The following is a 22,821-nucleotide window of genomic DNA, read 5'->3' as shown; positions in this document are numbered from 1 at the left end:
TTTGTATTATGTTTTTCGACATGCTACACTATGACTTTTTATTGACTTTTTTCAATATGTTATACTGACTTTTTCGACATGCTGTACTATGACTTTTTAATACTTTTTTAGACATTTTATTCTGACTTTTTTCGACAAACTATACTATGACTTTTTCGACATACTATACTTCGACTTTTTAAGACTTTTTTTCGACATGCTATTCTATGAGTTTTTAAGACTTTTTTCGACATGTTACACTATGACTTTTTATTGACTTTTTTCGAGATGTTACACTATGACTTTTTAAGACTTTTTTCGACATGTTATACTATGACTTTTTATTGACTTTTTTCGAGATGTTACACTATGACTTTTTAAGACTTTTTTCGACATGTTATACTATGACTTTTTATTGACTTTTTTCGAGATGTTACACTATGACTTTTTAAGACTTTTTTTCGACAAACTATACAATGACTTTTTTGACATGCTATACTATGACTTTTTTCGACATGCTATACTTCGACTTTTTAAGACTTTTTTTCGACATGTATCCTATGACTTTTTAAGACTTTTTTCGACATTTTATTCTGACTTTTTTCGACAAACTATACTATGACTTTTTCAACATGCTATACTTTGACTTTTTAAGACATGTTATACTATGACTTTTTAAAGACTTTTTTTCGACAAACTATAATATGACTTTTTAAGACTTTTTTCGACAAACTATACTATGACTTTTTCGACATGCTATATACTATGACTTTTTAAGACTTTTTTCGACATTTTATTCTGACTTTTTTCGACATGTTATACTGACTTTTTCGACATGCTATACTATGACTTTTATGATTTTTTCGACATGCTATACTATGACTTTTATGATTTTTTCGACATGCTATACTATGACTTTTATGATTTTTTCGACATGCTATACTATGACTTTTATGATTTTTTCGACATGCTATACTGTGACTTTTATGATTTTTTCGACATGCTATACTGTGACTTTTTTAAGACTTTTTTCAACATGTTATATTATACTATGACGTTTTTATGGGTTTTTTCACGACGTAGTATATCATGACTTTTGTCTATACTGTGACTTTTCATGTCATGTGATACAGTGACTTTTTGTGACTTTTTCTTGACATACTTTATTGTGAATTTGAATCACTTACTAAATTATCACTTTTTTATGACATACTTTATCTATTTTTCTGACTTACTATACCATGTTTTTTATTACATACTATACTATAACTGTTTATGGCATACTATTCTATTACTTTTATGAATTTTTCTTGCATACTATACTGTGACGCTATTTAATATTTCTTTATACATATTACTTGTTACATTATATACAATACTTTCCCTTTGCAAATGTTCACGAAAAAAATATATTCTACACACTTGTTAGACTTTAAGAATACACATAATGTAGTATGTTGAGTCACACTGAAAGTTACAAGAAAACACAGTTAACCTTTTAATATTTAAATTGAACAGTTGGAAAGTTTTTACAAGACATGTAGCTGTATTACTATGCAGTTTATTGAAGTGATCAGATCAGAGGCTTCTACAGAAGTGTTTCATATACATTTTCCAGCCCATAGGCCTTTCTTTAGCTCCCAATACTGTCATTAAAAATGTATTAAGAAAACATCAGTCTTATCCTGCAAAATCACCTGCAATTTACCCACCCAAAGGTTATGAAACTGCTTTCTCAAGTCACTTTGAATTGATACTATACAAAGAAACAACACTGATTTCAAGCTGAGTAAAATACAACAGCAAATCTTGTTTTTTCCTTGAATGTCTTTGCATTTTTCCTATTTGGATAGCCAGGTATTAGACAGTAAAGGGGGAGAGAGAGGGGACGACATGCAGCAAAGGGCTGGGGGTCAAATTCAAACCTCGGGCCACAACGGTAAGGACTCAGCCTTTGTACATGGTGAGCACTGGTAGCTCACCAGGTACACCAGGCACTTAAATATCAAAGGTTTCTAATTGCCCACTCCTCCCATCTCCTTCTGGAATAGGAGGAGGAGGAGCCAGAAACCAACGTAGACACAGGAGTCCCCATCTCACTGAAGTCTGATACGGCAGTCAAAATCATTGCTTGCTCTACGGACGTTTTGATGAATCTCCACTCTGAGAGACCTGCAGCTGTTGAGGGTCTGGCCAAGGAGCTGATTGAATGTCTGCCACGGACACACATACACCCTCATGTGCAGATGCAGCCAGGAAGGGCTGTGGCAGCAGGACTGTGGCAGCAGGACAAAGTCCCTCCAAAGGGCCTTTTGTGGAGAACAGGACTACTGCTGAGCTGCTGTCGGCACGCACAAACAACGAGGAGCCAGTCGATGAGTTCTTCATCTAAATGCCTGCTAATATGTCACATGCTGGGGTAATAATAATATAACATATCACATGGAGGACTGCAACAGAGGTTGGACAAGATGATAAACCTGTTAAAGTGGTTCTGAAGCTATGCAGGAGGACACAGCTGTGTAGTCTGGCTAAAGACAAGTCCTCTGGAGTACAGAAGAAACCAAAGTTCAGCTGCAGGTGACACTTTCCACTCAGAAATGACTTAAAATGGTTTGATTTGTCACATAAGTGTCTACAATATACAGTACAATTGTTTAAACAGAGCTGCCAACAGAGCGGTACAAAGTGAGTAATATTTCAAACAGTGCAGGTAATAATATTCTTGAATGTTTAAATGACTTCTATATTTAGATCCAACTACTTATTTGTGCAGCTATTGTGCTAAAATATAGCTCTGTGAAAAGCACAACATGAAGAAAAAGTGTCGCTGTCAGAGTACTTAATGCCAGTTTAGGTTTCTGTCACATTACTCAACTATGCAAGCTAATGTTTTACTGCTTGATGCCTTTGAAACAGATGATCTCAGCGTGAAGGATCTCTTTAATGTCACTGAAATCTGATTTAGTCGGATTGCTGTAGAGAAAAAAAAAATGGTTTTAAAAGCATTGTTCAAACCAAAAAAACTGTTTGGTCTGCTTACTTAAGAGTGCCCAGTCCTTTCATTATCTTACCTGTATTAATGAGGCTAGAATTGTACATCCATGTACATTAATATTCATTGCTTCACAGAATAAATACTATTTGTGCTTTAAAATGTAAAAAAACAAGGGGGTCTATTTTAGTTGAATCCCTTCATGGAGTTTGCTGAGCTATGCTCACATTGCAACATATAAACTCAATGTGGGTTTAGGGTGAAAAAGCTACGGCACCTTTACATTATAGTATGTACGTCAACAAATTGCACATTATCTGAGGCTTACAGCGCCCTCTGCTGGTCAAAGAATATTGTTGCTCTGAGGAGAGTCTCTACAACCAGTCCAGCTCAGATCCTTGGCCCACTGGCCCTCTCTGGTGACTCGAACCTTGACCGGGTCAAATCTCCAGAATTGCTGCTCTCTGAACAGGTAGAGGCGTCCGTCGGGACGGGTCAGCGCCCCATTGGTCCCCTGTGGCACACCCGTCCAGTCTGTCAGCCTGCGAGGGTAGTAGGGCTCTTGGTGCAGGGTTTTGAGGTTCAGCACAGAGTAACGGGAGCCCTTGAAGAGGACCATGTGACCCAGAGGAGCGTAGTAGAAGACACAGTCAGGGTGTCGAGGCAGCCCCAACTCACTGCTCTTCCTGGGAAAGCCCTGGTCCAGCACACTGCCTGAGTAGCGCCACATTCGCTTCCCTGCACCATGAGACGAGGAGAAAAATGCAAAGTTACAAATTCTATGATTCAAAAATAATAAAAATGTGCTGTTAAAATCATCTGCAAAGTACCATCATATTATATTTGATAATAGTGGCTCCACAAATTCATCCAACATGTCACATTTCACACGACATCATACTGTGACACAGGTCAAACTGATTTGGCCACTTGCTCTCTAAAAGACAACAATTCTAAGATTTTTATTAAAATACAAAAATGGACAGAGAAAATTAAGGAGATAATAAGCATACTAACAACAATGTCCTAGCTTCTGTATTTTGCATAAAACTGTTTTGCATCCAGCAGATAGGTGAATCTAGATAACTGTCAGGTTTTTGGCTATTAGCAGGAAAGATACACTTCAAACAAGTTCTCACCTTTAACACAAAGGTGAATCTACTTTAAGATGACAGCTGTGGCTTCAGTGCGGTATACTCTTTAAATAGCACTTTCCTATTTAAAGGCCAAATAGCATCTATTTTGGGAGCTTTAACAGACTTGTGAAGTTAGGCAGTAGCTTAGGGAATGTCTTTAAAAGGAAGTGTGAGAATCCCATTAATGAGTTGAGTGAAGCAGTACCTTTAAAAAAATACCACTTGGAGTCCAGCGGGGAGAAGGCAGCAGCCTCGATGGCCGGAGGAAGGTCAGACCAGCGATGACGGAGAGGCAGCGGGCCGCTCACACCGCCTTCAGCCGACACTGTCCAGTACACACTGCCCCGAAACACCAGCACTGTCTCATTCTGGTCTGTACAATATATATGTACCACATTAAGTTCAATCTTGACCTTTTACTGACAAGCAATACTGTACATTTTTATGGCATATGATACTAGGGCTTTTTTATGACATTTCAATATTTTTTATTACATTCTAAACTATGGCTTTTTCTATGGCATTTTATGGCAAACGTATGACATTTGTATGATTTCTTTATGACACACTGTATTATTAATTCTTCATGTTGTACTATACAATGAATTCTAATGTCATAGTGTGTTATTCATTGTTTATGGCATACTATACTATGCCATTTTATGATATTTGAACAGCATTCTTCATAATAAACCTTGCCTTGGGTTAGTCACGCAATTCATTCCCTTGTGCTTTGACCATGTCTATGTGAATTATGTTGCATTGATACAGTGGTCCAAGGAGTTATCACAAACTATGAATGTTTAGTTGTGATATCTTACATTCAATGTATAGTATATACAATATAAACTGCATCGCTGATGTAAACGGTTAGAACTCAAAGTGGTGATGAGGTCTTACGATGTATTTTAAGGGTATTGCGTCATGTATCACAGCGTATAAAGACTCTGAGATGTGGTTGAAAGTTTCGGATAAAAATCTGGCAAGTGAACATTGATTTAAGACTTTTCTCAAAGAATAAACTGGTGCAGAAAACTTGTTTTAGAAAGATAAATATGATAACAGGAATCTCTTCTGTTTCTGCAAGAGTTTTCAGCTTTTTGAAGATCCACCAATAGCCACAGTCAGGAAGGATATGGCTGAATGTTACATTCAACTTCTATTTCTCTCTGACCTCACCCATGGTGATGGCATCAAAGACACCCTGGCAGTAGAGAGGCTGCCCTGTGGTCTTATGCCCGTTGTGAAGCTCTGTGAACTCCCACTCCTGCAGAGCGGCGTGCAAAACTTGGCCTTGCAGCCTCACCGGGCGATCACCTGACGGCTTACCTGAGGGCAAAAACAAAGCAACAACACTGTGAACCTAAAAGGCTTCAGACAAGGCCATGAAATGAGAATCCACATACTGGCATAATCACTTTGAGTAGGGTTGTTGTCCATCCACCTGTGCTTAAATTTCCCAGGCATAGTTTGTTATTTAAAACCTACAGTGACCAAAAAAAACTGTGAGGACAGACAGTCTAATTTCTCAAGCATGTCAACAGCAATTTAAGTATTTCCTAAATTGGACAGCATGGGAACAATTGGAAAGACAAACAGTGAAGACCTCCTAAAACAGGACTTGGATAATGTTAACATCTAAATTGTCCTTTACGGGATGTGGCTTAGTTGATGTACACTGATGGATGACATTGTACTGCACAGGAAATAAACAATGGACTGTAGATAGAGCGCACACTGGAACCTCAAAAGTACTGTGTTAGCACAAATAAAATCTTTTTTTTGCCTGTACAGCCTAATATTGCAGATTTCTGGCACATGAGATGAAAAGAATAAAGAAAGACTCAAACAGGACAAAAGGAAAAAGAACAACATACCAATGTATGTAAACGATGGTGCTTAGACATGATTACAGTCATTTTGTTTGCAAGGAGTTGAACAAACATTTGTGTAGGAGGTGGATAAAATCAGCACACCCAAGAACAGGAGGAAGACGGCAGGAAAATAGACATACACACACCAGAGTGGATAACACATGAATAGCTGTGTAGCAGTGTGTGTGTGTGTGTGTGTGTGTGTGTGTGTGTGTGTGTGTGTGTGTGTGTGTGTGTGTGTGTGTGGAGCAGTGTGTTGTAAGATAAAGGCTGGTTGTCTGACTTCACCTCCCTCCTTATGCTGTTTACATTCATCAGTGGTGGAAGAAGAATTCAGATATTTTGCTGAAGCAAAAGTATTACAACTTAAAAAAAAGTCTCTCTCTCTCTCTCTCTCTCTCTCTCTATCTCACACACACACACACACACACACACACACACACACACACACAACCAGATATACTCACATTGCCCACAGCTCATATCTTTAAGCAGATGTAGTGTTTTTCATGACGCCTACAGACCTGTCAGTTTTAGTTTCCTATGTATCTGGAGTTGCATGACTTTTATGTGGGAGCAGCTGCAGTCTGCAGAAATGACTGCCACAGGGTGGAAATCAGGATGATAAGCAAACATGTCTGAAGCATGTTTCATTTTGCTAAACTGAGCAGAAGGATCCTGGACAACTTCTTGTCAAGCATCTAAAAAAAGGTTATCAGAGTAAGCTGCCAATGATTCTTTCTTTAAAGACCGATAAGCAAACATTTACAGGTTTAGCCTTCAGTATAAAAGCAAAACACATAGAGCTCAAAGAGCACCTAAAAACTAATCATCTGTTCTAACTGCCATTCTAACTGCCATTCATTAATTCAATGGTAGTATATGGTCACATAGATAAATGGCATTAAGTGCAACAGTTATTGAGTGTAACTGAGCTGAAAATGGAAATGTGTGTCTGAGGCAGCAGAGTGGTGAGTTGCGGTTGTTTTAATCCAGAGTGAATGAGGGAGGCCCTGAGGAATAAAGGCTGGCAAATACCATTTTAGGAAGCTGAAGCCAGAATATCACCAGAGGCAAAGCAGATGGGAAATATCCTCAAATATTAAATACAGAAAGAGGAATCTGGACCCGGCCTGCCTGCAAGCTTCTGTTGATCTCAATCTCAAGTTCTGAGTTAAATTATCCAAATGATTGTGGGACTGTCCTGCAGAAATGCAAACATTCCTGCAGCATTCGGTGTGTTCACTGGCCCTTTGCAGCTGTTCTACACCTCATTTCAGAGTCAAAGCAGTGTAAGCACGTGATGCACTATTTGCATCTTGAACATTCAGCACACCATCACAGAGGAGGTCAAGTAGTGGCAGAAGATACTTTAAAGACAATGTTCTTGTGCAACTGCTGCGGGGAAATCAGCCCCTTTGCTGCAGAGAGGGCACAAGTAATAGAAGAGCTCTGCACATGTGGAAACCTGCCTCACACATGCCAGAAGGAACAACATGTTCAAAGTAAACAGAAACTATTACATTAGTCATGCACACAGATGTATGTAACACTCCACATTCTGCAGCTACCGCAGCAACCTATTACAACAGTGCCGACAAAGCTGTGTGTGTGTGTGTGTGTGTGTGTGTGTGTGTGTGTGTTTCAGGGCAGAGTGTTATTATGACGATCACACCACCTCTGCTACCCTCAGTCCAAACCTACTTTTCCAAGCGGCTGAGAGGCCACAGAGCTGCAACTGATAGAACAAACTCATCGTGCTGTTAGGGACAAGCTCAACTAAAAGCACATAGAGGGTGTTGTTTCAACTCCTTGTGTTTGCCAAGAACACAATACAAAAATAATAATCTGCTCTTTCTTTTTCCATTCTATAGAGAAACCTTTAAGTAATCTCACTTGTAATCACATTCATTGCTGGGAGCTTTGTTTCACGAGAAAGACAAACAGACAGAAAGACACTACTCGGAAACTACATGAAGATAGCTTTCTGGATCCAAAACTGTTAAGGTGATTTTTTTTGTCAAATCTAGGTTTTAATAAACTCAGTGAACTCTCAACAGCTCTACTGTTCTACTCATTCTCATTCTGTGTCTGCAGCTGGTGGCCTTCAGGCTGCCTCTTTGGCCTTTTCACAGATCAGTGCCACGACTCCCGCTTTAATGGGCAGCAGAGTAAAAATTACTCTACTCCTACGATTCCTCAAAGACAACTGGTTTCATAACAAGTCAGTAATTCATGTAAGTGGTTCTCTGTATTTCAATAATAGTCTATTCTAAACTGCAACCTCAATTCACCATCTTTAACCCAGCCGTCCTGAGGCCAGGCAGTGAAGCATTTGTCATCTGTCCACTAAAGCGTTTGCCCCCCCCCCCAACCCTTTGGAAAGGCGGTAAAATATCTCTCTGTCTGGTGAAGGTGCTACGTTTAACACTCCTCTCTCTATTCCACAAATAAATCATTTCCCTTGAGTTGAGCTGTTAAGCTTCTTTTGGCATCTTAGAAATGTTTGAATCTGGACAAGAATTTAAAGTTCAACATTATTGGACAATGCTTGTCCACACAGCATGAGTTTCTAACAATGAACCCACAAGTAGGATCTGCGCCATGAAGAGGTATCATCTCACCGTACAGCTGCTGCACTGCGATGATGTCGTCCCAGCTCAGCACCAGGCTGCGGCCGAGTTTCCTGTAGTACGGCGACATTAAGGCGTGACGGACGGGGGAGTGCTCCAGTCCCAGAGTGTGCCCGATCTCGTGGGCGGTCACCATGAACAGGTTGTGTCCCTTGTGTCCGTTTAGCGTCCACCTCTCAGCCATGTCAAAGTGGGCTTCCCCCCTGCGAGGCAGGAAGGCGTGAGCCAGAGTTCCTCCTGAAAGTCAAAAAGGAGAGGAACAGTGAGAGGCAGTGTGTTGTACAGTATCAGAGTACAGTGTTTGACCAAAATAAATACATTATCAACTGCTGAGTGGTGACTTGAGTAGGTCACTGCTCAGTTGTTGACTAGTTGGTTTATTTTCATTGTTTAGTATTATTTGACAGTGTACAATCAAATATCAGTGAAATTAGTTGATTATCTGGAACCACTATTAATAACACTCTAAATCAGTAGGACAACACAACAGGGTGCAAGATTATCAGTGTAGAAAATAAGAAAACTTCTGATTAATTGGAATTTTATCTTGTCTTTTTTTTCTAGTAAAATATTGTAGTTTTATGTCCAAGCTGCAATATTTTTTTCTGTTAAACTGTGGCCTCAATCAGAAGAAAGACACGTTTTTAAAAGGTTGAGAAATAAAATATACATACATGAATACATGTTTTCTATTTTATTCTTTTCCATATTTTATGGATCAGAAATCATTATATTCAAAGATAAACAAAAACATTCAGTCTTTGAATGTTTTTATGGATCAGAAATCATATTCAAACATAAACAAAAACTCTAGGCAAACATCAAAGCCACATAATCGTGATGTCACGTGACAGCACGATTATGTGGCTTTGATGTTTGCCTAGAGTCTAAATTAAAACCTATAGTAGATTAGTCCTCATAAGCATTTGAGAGTAGCAGAAGCGATGCAGAGTTCACTGAACAGAACCATGGAGCAGAACCAGAGTGAAATGCAAATTGATTCCAAGGAACCTGCAATGAATTTCTACCTGCGTTCACTAGAGGAGCAAGTGAGATGCCAACTATTGGACAGCAAGGCGACTTTCATTGAAACACAAACTAAGGACAGGGTCCTCCTGGATATCGATGAAGACTGTCTCCAGTATTTCCTCGATGCTCTCCAGGAATACAAAGAAGGAGATGAGCATAAGAGGATATGTGGCCTGAAAGCCCAGCTGCGTGAAGCTCAGGCAAAACAAGTCCAAACTCCATCCATGGACACTGAGCTTCTGAAATCCCAGCTGGAAAAGACCAGGACGAAGCTGCTAAACGCTCAGAGCGAGCTTAAGCAGCAGACATCCACTATCAAGGCCGCACTTTCTAAGGCTGAGGAGGAGCTGAGAAATGGAAAGATTCAATGGCAAGAGGAGAAGTCTTCCCTCACAGAGCAGATGGAAAAGAACAGAAGATGCCTGGAAGTTCTTCACACACATAGTAAGCCGGCTCAGCGGGCAATAGAGAGAGCCCGGGCGAGATTCGAGACCAACAGGATCAAAACCGCCCTGGAAAAGGCAGAACATCTGTTGAAAGCTGAGCGTCTCCGTTTTCAGAAACATTTATCTGTCACGGCACAGCTGCAAGAGCATGCCCAGGAGAAGCAGGCAGCTGCTCTTGAATCACTGGAGAAGGAAGCTCAAAAGATGTCCACCAGAAACCAGCGGTCCCAAGCCCAGCTGGTGGAGCAGATATCGACGACCGACTGGGTCAAAACAGCCCTCAAAAAGGCAGAAGATCTGCTCAATACTGAGCGTCTCCTTTGGAAGCAGGAGAGGTCTTCCCTCCTTCAGGTCAGTGGAGAAATCCAGCAGACTCTGCAGGAAAAGAAAGAGGAGCTGCAGATGACCGAGTCCTTGTTGAAGGCCCAGCTGAAAGATCTCGAGAGCCAGCTCACCTTAAAGCAGAAGAAGAAGAAGAAATGGTACAAAGTCTTCTGATGCCTGGCTCCCCATTTTAGTGTTCAAGACTTGTGAAGGGAGTTCACAAGAACCAACGCTTCTGCACTTGTGAAGGGAGTTCACAAGACTCAACGCTTCTGCACTTGTGAAGGGAGTTCACAAGACTCAACGCTTCTGCACTTGTGAAGGGAGTTCACAAGACTCAACGCTTCTGCACTTGTGAAGGGAGTTCACAAGACTCAACGCTTCTGCACTTGTGAAGGGAGTTCACAAGACTCAACGCTTCTGCACTTGTGAAGAGAGTTCACAAGACTCAACGCTTCTGCACTTGTGAAGGGAGTTCACAAGACTCAACGCTTCTGCACTTGTGAAGAGATTTCACAAGACTCAACGCACTTAGTGTGTTTTACACTTCTGTCCATCTAGGAATCCCTCCTCTCTCAGGTTTCTTCCTCTTTTCTCCTTGTTAAAGGAGTTTTTTGAGGGAGTTTTTCCTGTTTCAAAGTGAGGGTTACAATAAATTCCTAAAAGTTATGTCATGCTTGTAAGTCTGTTTGTTCTTTCTAATTCTATGTTATACTACTGTCATGTTTAAAAATAAATGTTGATGTATGAATTCAGGGACAATCCCTGCCTGAAAATATACGGTAAGTTGGCTCAACTGTTTTAACGTTAAACATGTTGGTCCAAATATAGTGTCTGTAGTCTGGAGTTACATGTTGGTCATCTAAAGACAACAATTCAATCACAAACACCTGAACATTTCTTTATGCAACATTTTGCTGGTTTAATACGAGTCTAAAGTGGCTTAAGAACTTAAGGCAAGAAGGTTCATTTAATGTCACAGCACTGCTTTGCAAACGCTTCATGATGAAGCGACTTCAACGTCATAAGGCTTTCCTTACTAAATTTGAGACTGATCTGGTCAACTGGCTAGGAGGAGTAAATAAAAGTATGAAATGTGACATTTCCTTTTGCCAGTAGGTGGCGCTATGAGTTATTGAACATTTTTGGCATTGATATATGCTCATTCTTGAATTAGCATCATGCATATGTAATTTTTTGCAGATTTAATAATGCACCTTGGAGTTATAACAACTTTATTGTTCATGCCGAATGAGGCAAAATGGCCGCCACGCCACGTCAAGGTTCTTCCATGAAAACTCATGAATTTGATCACAAAGGCCTGAAGAGCATCCTGACCAAATTTGAGGTTGATCCCAAAAAGTGCGAACTTTTGATGATGTAGATCCAATAATGATTCAGAGCAAATTTGGTATCAGTCGAAATCAGCGTGTAGGAGAAGTTAGCAAAAATGTGTTTTTCACAAAATTCAAAATGGCGGAAAATCTAAGTAGGCGGAGCTTAAAGCTCTGAGAGGCTTTTTTTAGATCTAGCTGAGGTGGACATGTGTGTCAACGTTGTCGCTTGCTCGGGCCCTAATTATAGAATATTTAGTGCTGGGCAATGATTCATTTTTTTTAATCTACATCAGGGGTCACTAATAGGCGGACCGCGGTCCGGATCCGGACCCAGACGCCGTTGCATCCGGACCCTGGACCTAAAACCGATAGATTATTGAGAATTATTACATTTTGACGGGGCGCCTATATTGAAATGATTGTTAGCTATGCACCATTTCCTCTAAAATCTAATCTGAAGTTAGACAAATTGTCTCATGAATGCGATTTGAAGTTAGCTCATGCATGTGATTTTGAAGGGCTTTAATTTTGAAATGCTACATCAGAATGTCCTGGTTCTCTCTGACTAACACCTTGAGATGGTCTGCTATTAACCTGAGGTGAAATGATTTTGTAACTATGCACCATTTCCTCTTAAGATGCACATTTTTTGAAAGTTTTCAGTTATGTTGTTATTATGTCTTTAATCCAGCCTTTATTTTACTTGAAATGAGAAAAACATTTATTTACGTATTTCTATGTATTATTTATAATCCATCCAGTTCAATTTGAAAACTGAGAATAATAATTGTTAAAATATAATTGATGTACACTTTCTTTATTTGATTTAACAGAGACGTTACTACTACTACTAGGCTTCTTGAATATATATATAAAAATATACATATATAAATATACATATATATATATATATATATATATATATAAATATACATATATATATATATATATATATATATATATATATACACACACATACATACATACCACACTAAATAGCGCAAGTTAGATATTATTGTAATGTTCCGGACCTTTGCACGAGGAGATTTTCTCAATCTGGACCTTTTGGAATTTTAATTGAATACCCCTGTTCTATTCTATTTTAAACCCTATTTATGTGTCTCTATATTTTGTTATCTTGTCTTATTGTCTTTTAATGTACATAAAGCACACAGGACTTGCCTTGTAGGGGCAAGGTGTGTTACTATTGTGTTATTCTGGTCAGTGCAGTGTGTCCCCAAACTATTATCTTAATCCGGTTTATTCACAGTAATCCGGTTATTGTGAAAACACAAACAGCAATACTTGTTCAGCTTAATGTAATCAGGAAGTTGGGATCAGGATCTCATTTACAAGAGAAGTCTAAAGGGCAAATTACATACACAAGATCATGCCACAAAACAATCATCACACACACATACACACACACACACACACACACACACTGATTTAAAGTATGGATCAGATAGTCAGATCCGTGATGACTTGACTCAGTGTGTGGTTGTCCCTGACCTGGTCCGTCGAAGGCATTGCTGGCCCCGTCGTTGTGGTCTCCCTTGTAAAATGCCAGTCGGATGTCTGCGGGGCCTTCGGCAGCCTCCTGGAACACCAGGCCCGACACGTTGCTCCACAGCTGGAAGGCAGCGCGCACCGCCAGTCGCATGGAGCCCAGAGACAGGTGGCGAGGCCAATTCACTATCTGGTAGGTCAGGTGACGTTTGTACCACTTCTCAGCTGGACAATACATAAACACAGAGAGAGAAAGAGGAACAGATGTATGAGACAGGCAGGCATGAAGCTCACAATCGTATTTATCACAGACTTACAGCCAGTGTAAGCTCAAATCACACATTAATAAAAAGTGTTTCTGTGAGCAAAAAAAACCCCTGTTTGTCAATAAAAAACTATTTATTGTAATAATCCAACACAAATGAGTTATGAGAGCTACGCATCTGAATGGCATGGGACAAATGTAACAACTTTAACCCTTTTCCACCGTAGCCATATTCTATTGGACTCATATAAAATATTAGTTTGTGTGACTGAATCTGGCTCATTGTTTTGTTGTTGAATGTGAAATCAGACACTACGTATGTTCACATTAGTGAACATACTTAGCTTTAAATTTGAGGGAATTGTTAGATTTTTCCTTCCGGTGCCACCACACCTTGTAGAGGGCTGAAAATGTTTGTTGGCACTCACAAAAGCAGAACTGTAGGCAGGAGTCCATGCAAGAAATGAGTTAACAGTTATGTCAATACAACACAGGCCAAACGCAAAGCCTGACAAGTTCAAACATAACTAATTCAAATTCATGAAAAGAAGAGGGAAATCAAGTGTAAAACCTGCAGCCTCAGCAAGCTGCCACCTCGCCCACTGGCCTTCCCAGTCTCATCTTACTTGAACCAACGGCTTTTCAAATTTCTGTTACTGAGATCGCATCTGACAAAGTCCTTCAAACAAATAAATACACACTGCAATTTGTTTTCATCCAACTAATTCGTCTGTTTCCTATCTGTTTGTTTGCAAGCTTGTTTGAATTCATACCTGGTGTTTCTACTGGTTTTGTTACTGACATTTAAGGTGGCTTTGAAAAAAGGTTTCACAAACAATTCATATTATTATTACCTACTGTAATAGCTATCTATGTATTTACATCTTGCATATCCGTATTATAAATTTGGATGCCAGACATCCCATGTTCAACTGTGAGGCTTTGAAGTAGAGTCTCTCTACATCCAAAATGATAGGATGTTAACCACATCAGCACACAGCTGGGTAAACTAACAAGCACTCTGAATACACTCTTGACTAAACAATTGACTTCAACACATGTCTGTGGTTTCTCAGCTTAGATATAATTACACGTGCCGCAAACTTCAGAATCTCACATTCGTTTAGGGAGAGATGGAAGTGTGGAGTTAAATTCAGCCGTTCTTTAATTTACAAAAACGCTAATCTCTTTGTATATGAATAGGATTACTGAATGTAGCAATCTGACGACAAAGCAAACATAACAGCAAACAATGCAACACAACAAACGAACAAAGAGGCACCTCACAGGAAACAATCATTAGATAATATGAACCTTCGAGGGAAGGCAGCTGGAGACGCTGGACTGTCCAAGTCCAAGAGTGGACTGTCCATGTCCAAGAGTGGACTGTGGTGATGAAAGAGTTGGTGAACACAAGAGGATAAGAGGCATTTTAAGAAGTACAGTTCGCTGTAATAATCATCTAAATCATCTCCAAAAATACCGAACCCATTTCATATTTTCTGATCTTCTGGTCCTCTAACTTTTTCTTATTGGCAAGAGATCAAAGCTCTGGAGATAATGAAAATATTTGGAATAGAGGATTTTAGCTCTTTTGTTACATTTTACCCAGGCAAAATCCCAAATAAACGTAAAATTCAGTCTGAATATCTCTTTAAAATAATTATATTTTAAATCATATATATATATATATTAATTCCGTTGAAATGGCCTTATGCAAAGTGAACAAACAACACATACAATTGCTCCAACAAGGACAACAACATATATATATATATATATATATATATATATATATATATATATATATATATATATATATATAGTTGATGTTTTTCAGTATTTTATATATATTGTTCTTATCAAAGTCTCAAGGTTTCGAGTCAAAAAAAGGAGATCTCTACAAAAGGTGAAGTGGCAATAACTCTTACAAAACCAGGGTACTGCCCTTTAAAAGTATTTGTACTTGTATTTGTAAGAGGGTTCAAGAGAGGGTGAGACACAGAGTGCTAGAATCAAACGCAATAGAAGTACCCTGTGTGCTAGGGCTTTACAAAGTTACACATACTTTCACATTTGGGGTTTAACTAGAGAGTGGCAAGACAAATCAAGCACACTTACAGTTGTCAAAATATTTAAAGATGCGGTCGGTGTATGTTTTCCCCGATGTGGAGGCCAACTGCAAGTGGGAGGTCTGCAAATACTTCTGCTCACTAATACACGGAGGCAGTCAGGTTTGAGAATGTGGACCCTTGAGTTATTTAGATGCCGTTTGTGCTGAGTTGAATTATACACAGCAGAAAGTCATGTGAAAGATGAGAGCGATATACAAAAGGTATGCACTGCATACTGTGAACCTCAACAGCTCCCTGGAGGAAGGAAAATATTTGGATATCTGGAGCCATTAAGACATGGCGATGACATCAATGTGTGTTTCTGTTTGTGTAAACACACAAACAGAAGTTGTGCTTCAGCAGTAAACTCAACACAAGTCTTGGTGTAAACTTGATCCTTGGTATTTTTGTTGCAACGCTTCACAGAAATGTTAGATAATAAAAGTGAAAGCAGCAGAACACTACAACTGTATGGGAGTGAATAACAATCATTCCATTGATTTGCATTCATTCAAGGAAAAATACTTTGCCTACGCCAACCAGTCAAATTGCAATTTACATCCATATCTGTCCAAAATGTCATGAGATCATCACTTTATCCCATTACACATTTATGCAAAATTGTCATAATTAGCCTATCACAGTGACCCTGACCTTTGACCAAGAAATTCCCTCAAGCAGTCCTGAGATATCGCTTTCACAAAAATGGGACGCATGTTGTCTATAGACAGACAGATGGGTGGACATTCCAAAAACATAACGCCTTTGGCCACAGCTACTAAAAAAAAGGGTGCAAGAAGGTAAGAATTGAACCTCAGAAGTAATTTCCCTGCCGTGACAACATGCATTCTCCTTTTAAAGTCAGATCTTTATACATAAGTGCATATCTGGGACACTGGATGAACTATATGCATTTGGCTTGCTCCCACATGATGTGTGTAAATCTGTATTCTCAGCAGAGCTCAGGCGCCTTCTCTCCATCCCAGACTGCCGCAGAGTAAGAGGTCCCCGAGGACTGCAGGGAAGCCAGGAAGTCAGATACACAGGACATTCCCCGACTTCCCTTATGGAAGCAATTATCATGATACACTCTATAGCAGCGGTGTGGGGAGGGAGGGTTATCACAGACATTAGGAAGTGACTGAGATCATCTGATAGCCAGAGTTATTGTTTGTAGAGGTGCAGAAAGATTTTGTTTGGTACTGGTGTACGCTTGGAGGTTGTTTAACGCAGCTAAATGCTAAAGTCAGCACACTAACATGCCCACCATGAGAATGAAAACCAGTTTGGGTCAAACAGGTTCACCATCTTAGCGTTTCAGCAATTACTAATCAAGCAATCGTGAGCAAAACCCTGAGCTCCAATCTGTGCATTCTGCTGAAATAGTGTAAAATTACAGTAATTGACGTTGTTGTGAAATGGCTAACAGTTGGTTAACAGTTTCCAGGCCAGGGCACAGAATCCAAAAGTGCACATGTAAAACAAACACACACACACCTATCACACTTCTAGCGCTTATCTTGGACATGGGTGGTGGAATGTCAGCTCTGTAAATATCAGTGGGAACGACCATCAGATACCAACACAAGTCAAGGTTTGTTTTACGGTTCCAGCAAGCTCAGAGGCGATCATGTTCACACAAAACAAAATCAAATCACACCACAGCTGAGAGTGAATAAACAAAGCAGCCCATCAGACTCATCTCTGCAGGCTGGGTTTAGCAGCAGGTGTCAGCTATCAATGTCAAACAGCGCCAAGAGTTAGCATTAGGTTTTTGTCAAAGTGATCACAATTCATTCAGAGAATGTCTGTACCAAATGTCATTGAATCCATCCAATTACTGTCAAAACATTTCACACACAACAACAAATGGCGCTAGAGGAAAAGTCCGGGATCGCTCAAGTCAGAAAGATTCATTCCAACAAGGGCTGCACACAAGTAATTAAAAGTGGGTTCACTGGCATGTGTCTGAATCCGTTTGACCAAATGCTCTATCCAAACATTAAACTCTTCGGTAAGATTTCTTCAAACCACGTGCAGAAACATATCTGCTGCAACTGTAGCACAACGCAAACTATTGTTTGAGTACATGGCGGTGGTTACACAGCCTTACTGTAGTCACAATGAAGTCATTACATTGCTAAACTAGATCAGTGGACATATGAAACCAGAACTGAAAGAGATTTTACCTGAGAGTGTAAAATGATCTTCCACCTAACTCTTTGGGTAATAACAATACTGCCACATGTCATATGAGTCATGTCTGGGTCTAAAATAATGGCAGAGAGTTGTTTTCTTAATCAAGAACAGGCTGTAATCCATCCAAGACAGTCAGTCAGCAAGATATTTACTCATTCATCCAGGAAGATTTCTGGCCATTTAAATAGTCAGCCAGCCGGGCAAACAACACAATTCCACCCAGTCAGTTGTGGATGTGTTTACCAGAAGGAACGTTTCAGGTACCGACATGAAGAGGCAGCAGCAAACATCAGCCACCGCTGCATTCCCCGAACATTAGCCAACCTCGTCAGTGACAGAAAGGAATGCAGAGGCTTCACACATCATGAGGCCGGAGGCAAAAGTAGAGGCAGAGGGAGAAGAAAACCTCCTACTCCTGGGGTTGTCACCAAGGACTACTGCTGCTGCTGCTGCTGCGCATTCACAAATGACTGTGAGGAATGACATAAGTCATTAAAGACACAAATGTATAGTGTTAAAATGGAGCCTTTAAGTTTATAAAAGGACAAAAATGCAGTGTATACCAAATAATAATTATTTTCTTTTGAGACATCCAGCTAACGTCCCCAAATTCACAAATACCCTGAGCCATATGGCTTCAACAACCCCAACTGATCCCCATGCATGTGAAGGCAAAATAAATGCAACATCTATAGGGTAAAAAAAAATCCATTTTAGTTTAAAGACTTTGCCTCAGCTCCACTCAAAGTCTCCCACACGTTTATAAAACAGGGGAGAAACTATACCTGTTAGTAATTGTCAAATATTTCTGTAAGATAGGAGGGGACCTCAATTACCCCATGGAGTCTGCAAGAAATCTGGCAGTGCCCAGCTGCACTCTTAACTACTTAAAGCCAGTTTAAATTGCACACCAATGAATGCTTTTATTGCTGAGTTTAGAAGAACATTTGTAGAATCTCTAATAAGAGCCTCACTAATTCTTGAAAGGAATTTAGAGGAACTATCAAACTACACAGACACGAAACTGGTCAAAACTGTAGTATTTCTAGTGCACAGCTTGGAAATATTGAGGATTGTTCTTAAACAAACTTGAGTGGTCTTTTGGACTCAAGGGATTCTCATACTTTCTCAAAACCACGGTGGAGCACGCAACTTGTAAAATAAAGATTTTCAACCAGCAAAGATGATGTAAGAGATACTTTGACTTGCGTAATTGCAGGTATAAGCAGGAAACATCCAGGCTGACGCGTGCAACATCAGACATTCCGCCAGCTTTAATTATACCCTCAGCTCTATTTAGTGCTTTCGTTTATTGGGTCAGACCCTCCCAGTTAACTGTCTTCAAGACCACTCCTCAACAGGACACACAAACCTACACATACAGGACAACAGGGATGCAAAAAGCCAAACATTTTCCGTGGGAAATTAAACTTGGGATTTTTGGAAATTGTGCACGATTTTAATATAAAATGTTATGCTTTAACTGTGAAAATACACATACCAGGTCCAACGGCATGTTTTGATTTAAAGATGCCCTTTTAATTGAATTGTAACCATGCACTGCATTCGACTATCCTCCAGATCCCACCAACGTCAGCTTCCTCCGAATGTCAGTGGTCTTTGTTTGGGAATACTAAAACCAAATCACAAGTGGTGGCCATTAGGGCAAACTCGAGCCATCGACACAGAGCCATCCTTAACTAGCTTGAATAGTGAAGATGAGTGTGACATTGAGGAAAAAATGTTTTGGAGATGGGGGACTTGGGAATGTTTTGTTGTTGCTGTTCAGTGACAGCTAAATCACAATGTTGAATTGTTGCCATTTTAATCACGTTAGTTCCCATGAATTCCTGTTAATTCCGATGGAAAGATTCCACCTTGAAATTTCTCAGCGTTTTGCCCTGCAGGACAATGAATGATGTCACAGTTTCCAATGTTCAGTTTGGTCTTCCATGCACATAAAACATACATGCTGCTATGCTCTCTCACGATACTCAAAAACAAACATGGTGTCTCACACGTGTACATGTTTCACACAATACCTTGCGTAGCAGAGCGCTTCCTGCGGTGCCGTGGTCGCCTGAGAGCGCCGCCCTTTCCGGTGAAGATGGCATTTACTCTCTGAATCCAGATCTGCTGGCTGCCCTCATCCGACACCCCACATCGGGGCTCCGCCATCTGCCTCAGGGTGACGCTGTCAAGCTCGCCTGTGACAGGAAGCCGGGAAAGCCACTGGAACTCACTGCAGAGAGAGGAAATGTTTGCATGATTCTCTTCAGGCAAGTTTAGAAAAGTTTAACACATTGTTCATAATGCTTCTGTCATGTGATTGCCTAGGGTCATGAAGTCATGGTCAGTTTTTTAAAATACAGGAACAATGGTTCAAGAATTTCATAAACTATTTAGAACCATTTATCATTTCAGTGTCTCAATCACACATGACACTTTACATGTTTGTCAATCACACACAGTTTACTACCCAACACTCAGCACAAGCAAAGCTTTTCAATCAGTTTTCATCATTGTACAGTCAGTATTTTGGCCAGAGGGCGAGGTTCTTGGCATTCCTGGGTGGTTCAGAGAGGGTTCAGGAGAGGTCTCTTCCCGTGCAGAAGTGAGGGTGTGTTTTACTGCACTGCACTGGCGTTCAGCTCCGGGGCTCTTCCCACACCGAGCTCACCCTTCCCCCTGATGAACGCACTGAGCAGCAGCTAGCTGTGGTTCGCAAAATGTTGAGGAAAAATATGCATCACTTTGTTCTGAAATCCAATCACATACATTTGACCACCTACCAGATAGCTGACTGCATCTCTACTGCATTGTGGATGTGGTTGTCCTGATGGAGGTAGCCGTACTTTTCCAGAAAAACCTGCAACAGTCGATGTAAAACTTGTTAACACTACTTCAGAAATGCTACAACTAAACACAAAAAAAAAACTTTCTGATTATTATTTTGCACCCAAGATCCCCTCTGTATAAAAAAAACGTGATTATTTCACAGTAACACTTTGCCTCTCATAAGTACCCACGCTGGTAAATCCCCAGAGAGGCAAACCTCCTCAGGAGGGAAAGGAACAAATCATATATAGTGTTAAGATAATTTTCCATTCATACTGTAACTGCTGTAGGTTGTCAAGGCGGATGTATAGATCTGGACCACCCATAAGAGAGAAACCCCTGAGGTGTCCCAGAAAATTCATAGTTATTATTTCTCAAGCATCTCATGCAAACATGCAAGCCGAGAATACTTCAGCGCCTATAAAATAGTGTGAAAAATGAACCAACTGGGTGCATGACAAAAGATGTTGCTGCGTTGCGGTTGAGAGTAGCCTTGTTGATTTAATATTACGATCTCTCATATGGATGTAGCCGGTTTCGTGTTCAGACAACAGCAGGCACAGCTATGATTACAGATGTGGTGAAGGTGGGATAGAAATTAAAATTGAGAAGACAGATGTACTCCAGTAAACAGGAAAGTGCAAAAATGTCCCTTTGTCCCATTAGAGATACTGAAACATGCCAGAAGGCTTTTTATGTTGGAGCAAGAGAAAAGTCTGGGAAACACATGTAACAGCCTAACATTATATGCTCTGTAAGGATGGCCAACGAAGACAGCTGGCAAATTAAACTAGTGCAGTTTAAACCACACTATGGCAATTAAATGGTAAAACCCCAAAGCACCCTCAGACACAAACTGTTGTACTGGGCTTGGTCTTTTTCTGTCACCATATGCAGCACATTAACTTTTAATGTAGACAATAAAGTAAACATGTAGCAGTTGTCAGTATATTTAACTCAAGTAGATTCACAATAGAAAAGTAAAATTAATCCAATGTAGTGTAATACTAAAAGGCCTTGGTCTAATTTTTAATAGACATATCCCAGAGTTCAACCCTTTAAACAAAAAAGATTATATATATATATATATATATATATATATATATATATATATATATATATATAGCTTCATTTTCATCTAGGGTCTGACCAACCACTGCTGTCTGAAATATCTAGAGAAGGATTAAAAGGTTCCCTTTGCCACAAACTGAGCTTGCACAATTGATGGATACAATGAGCATAATGCATTAGTTAGCATCACGTTTTACACATGGGCTATGCATATAAACAATATTCGTTCCCTTTGTCAGAAGTAATTTTACAGTCAAAGACATGTACAGTTTATGTTAGACCTGGCTTATGTTTGAGGTTAATCAGACCGCACAGGGATTTAAAACTTTCATAACGTAAGTCTAAATAGGCTTATTGAGGACTTAGGTCAACAGTCATCTCCAACTATAGACTAAGCACATGAAAATAAATTATTTTGTCTCAACCCCAAACAGTTCAAAATCATGTTTATAGGCAATTTTCATAAAATTAGTACAAATCATTAAGTAGAAAGGCGATAAAACTGTATTCGAGCTGTTTAAGAGGGACAATAACGCAAACATTAGGATGAATTCCAGCATGACACATTTCCCTATAAGCTTTGTTTTTATACACGGATCGCAAAAAAGTAAAGAAAACTCTTTATTCAGCGATAAATATCTTACTACCAAACACCATTAGATCTAAAGACAGGAGTACCCCAGGGTCCGAGACCAGCGGTGCTCCTCCGGCAGTCTGAGCGGTGATGAGGGAGGTCACAGTCAGGATCCAGGCTGCCCTCATGTCCCGTCCAGCTCCACTCCGATCCGGAGGTCGGCGGCTCATTGCGGGACAACCACACTAATCAATACACCGCTACACGCATTTCTGTGGAGTCGCAAATACTTTCTTTCCCCATTGTTGGACGTCCTCACTGTCTACCTAAGAGCATGCTGCTGCTCGCCTGACATCTCCATCACCGCGAGGAGTGACGGAGCCTATTCGTGCCCCGTAGTGTTACAGGAGGAGGGCCAGCACCGCCCCTCTCTGCCCGCCTGCAGAAACACCAGCTTCTCTTCATGTATATAATAGTGCACTTTATAGATTGCTTTTT

The 22,821-nt window shown here is 40.0% G+C and overlaps 1 protein-coding gene across 2 annotated transcripts; it reads right to left on the bottom strand.

Moving 5' to 3' along the window:
• Nucleotides 1-1,464: 1,464 nt before the first annotated feature.
• On the bottom strand, nucleotides 1,465-22,806 carry mmp28 (matrix metallopeptidase 28). 2 transcript variants are annotated; one of them, XR_011102809.1, is made up of 9 exons: nucleotides 22,428-22,806; nucleotides 20,633-20,709; nucleotides 19,883-20,082; nucleotides 13,266-13,487; nucleotides 8,609-8,854; nucleotides 5,290-5,439; nucleotides 4,316-4,483; nucleotides 3,054-3,712; nucleotides 1,465-2,955 (listed from the first exon to the last, which is right to left on the bottom strand). XR_011102809.1 is itself a non-coding variant. In XM_068709276.1 (8 exons), exons 1-8 carry the CDS (start codon nucleotides 22,551-22,553, stop codon nucleotides 3,318-3,320), a joined length of 1,584 nt encoding a protein of 527 aa, XP_068565377.1. In that variant the 5' UTR covers nucleotides 22,554-22,806; the 3' UTR covers nucleotides 1,465-3,317. The 2 variants fall into 2 exon arrangements, 1 of the variants encoding a protein (XP_068565377.1); XM_068709276.1 differs by having other exon boundaries at nucleotides 1,465-3,712.
• Nucleotides 22,807-22,821: the final 15 nt, after the last annotated feature.

Source organism: Cebidichthys violaceus, unplaced genomic scaffold, assembly GCF_023349555.1.
Source record: "Cebidichthys violaceus isolate CVI_PGR_0920_01 unplaced genomic scaffold, fCebVio1.0.p SCAF_1, whole genome shotgun sequence".
Classification (NCBI taxonomy): Eukaryota; Metazoa; Chordata; class Actinopteri; order Perciformes; family Stichaeidae; genus Cebidichthys; species Cebidichthys violaceus.
Note: the sequence above shows the minus strand (reverse complement) of the source record. Positions and strands in the feature narration are given on the sequence as shown.

Bases quoted from the DNA above. Each gene is read 5' to 3' on its own strand.
- mmp28 (XM_068709276.1), bottom strand. From the start codon at position 22,553: ATGAGCCGCCGACCTCCGGATCGGAGTGGAGCTGGACGGGACATGAGG. The intron at 20,083-20,632 runs GTAGGTGGTCAA...CTCTCTCTGCAG, and splicing joins GAGATGCAGTCAGCTATCTG to TGAGTTCCAGTGGCTTTCCC. The intron at 5,440-8,608 runs GTGAGATGATAC...TTTTGCCCTCAG, and splicing joins CGCAGTGCAGCAGCTGTACG to GTAAGCCGTCAGGTGATCGC.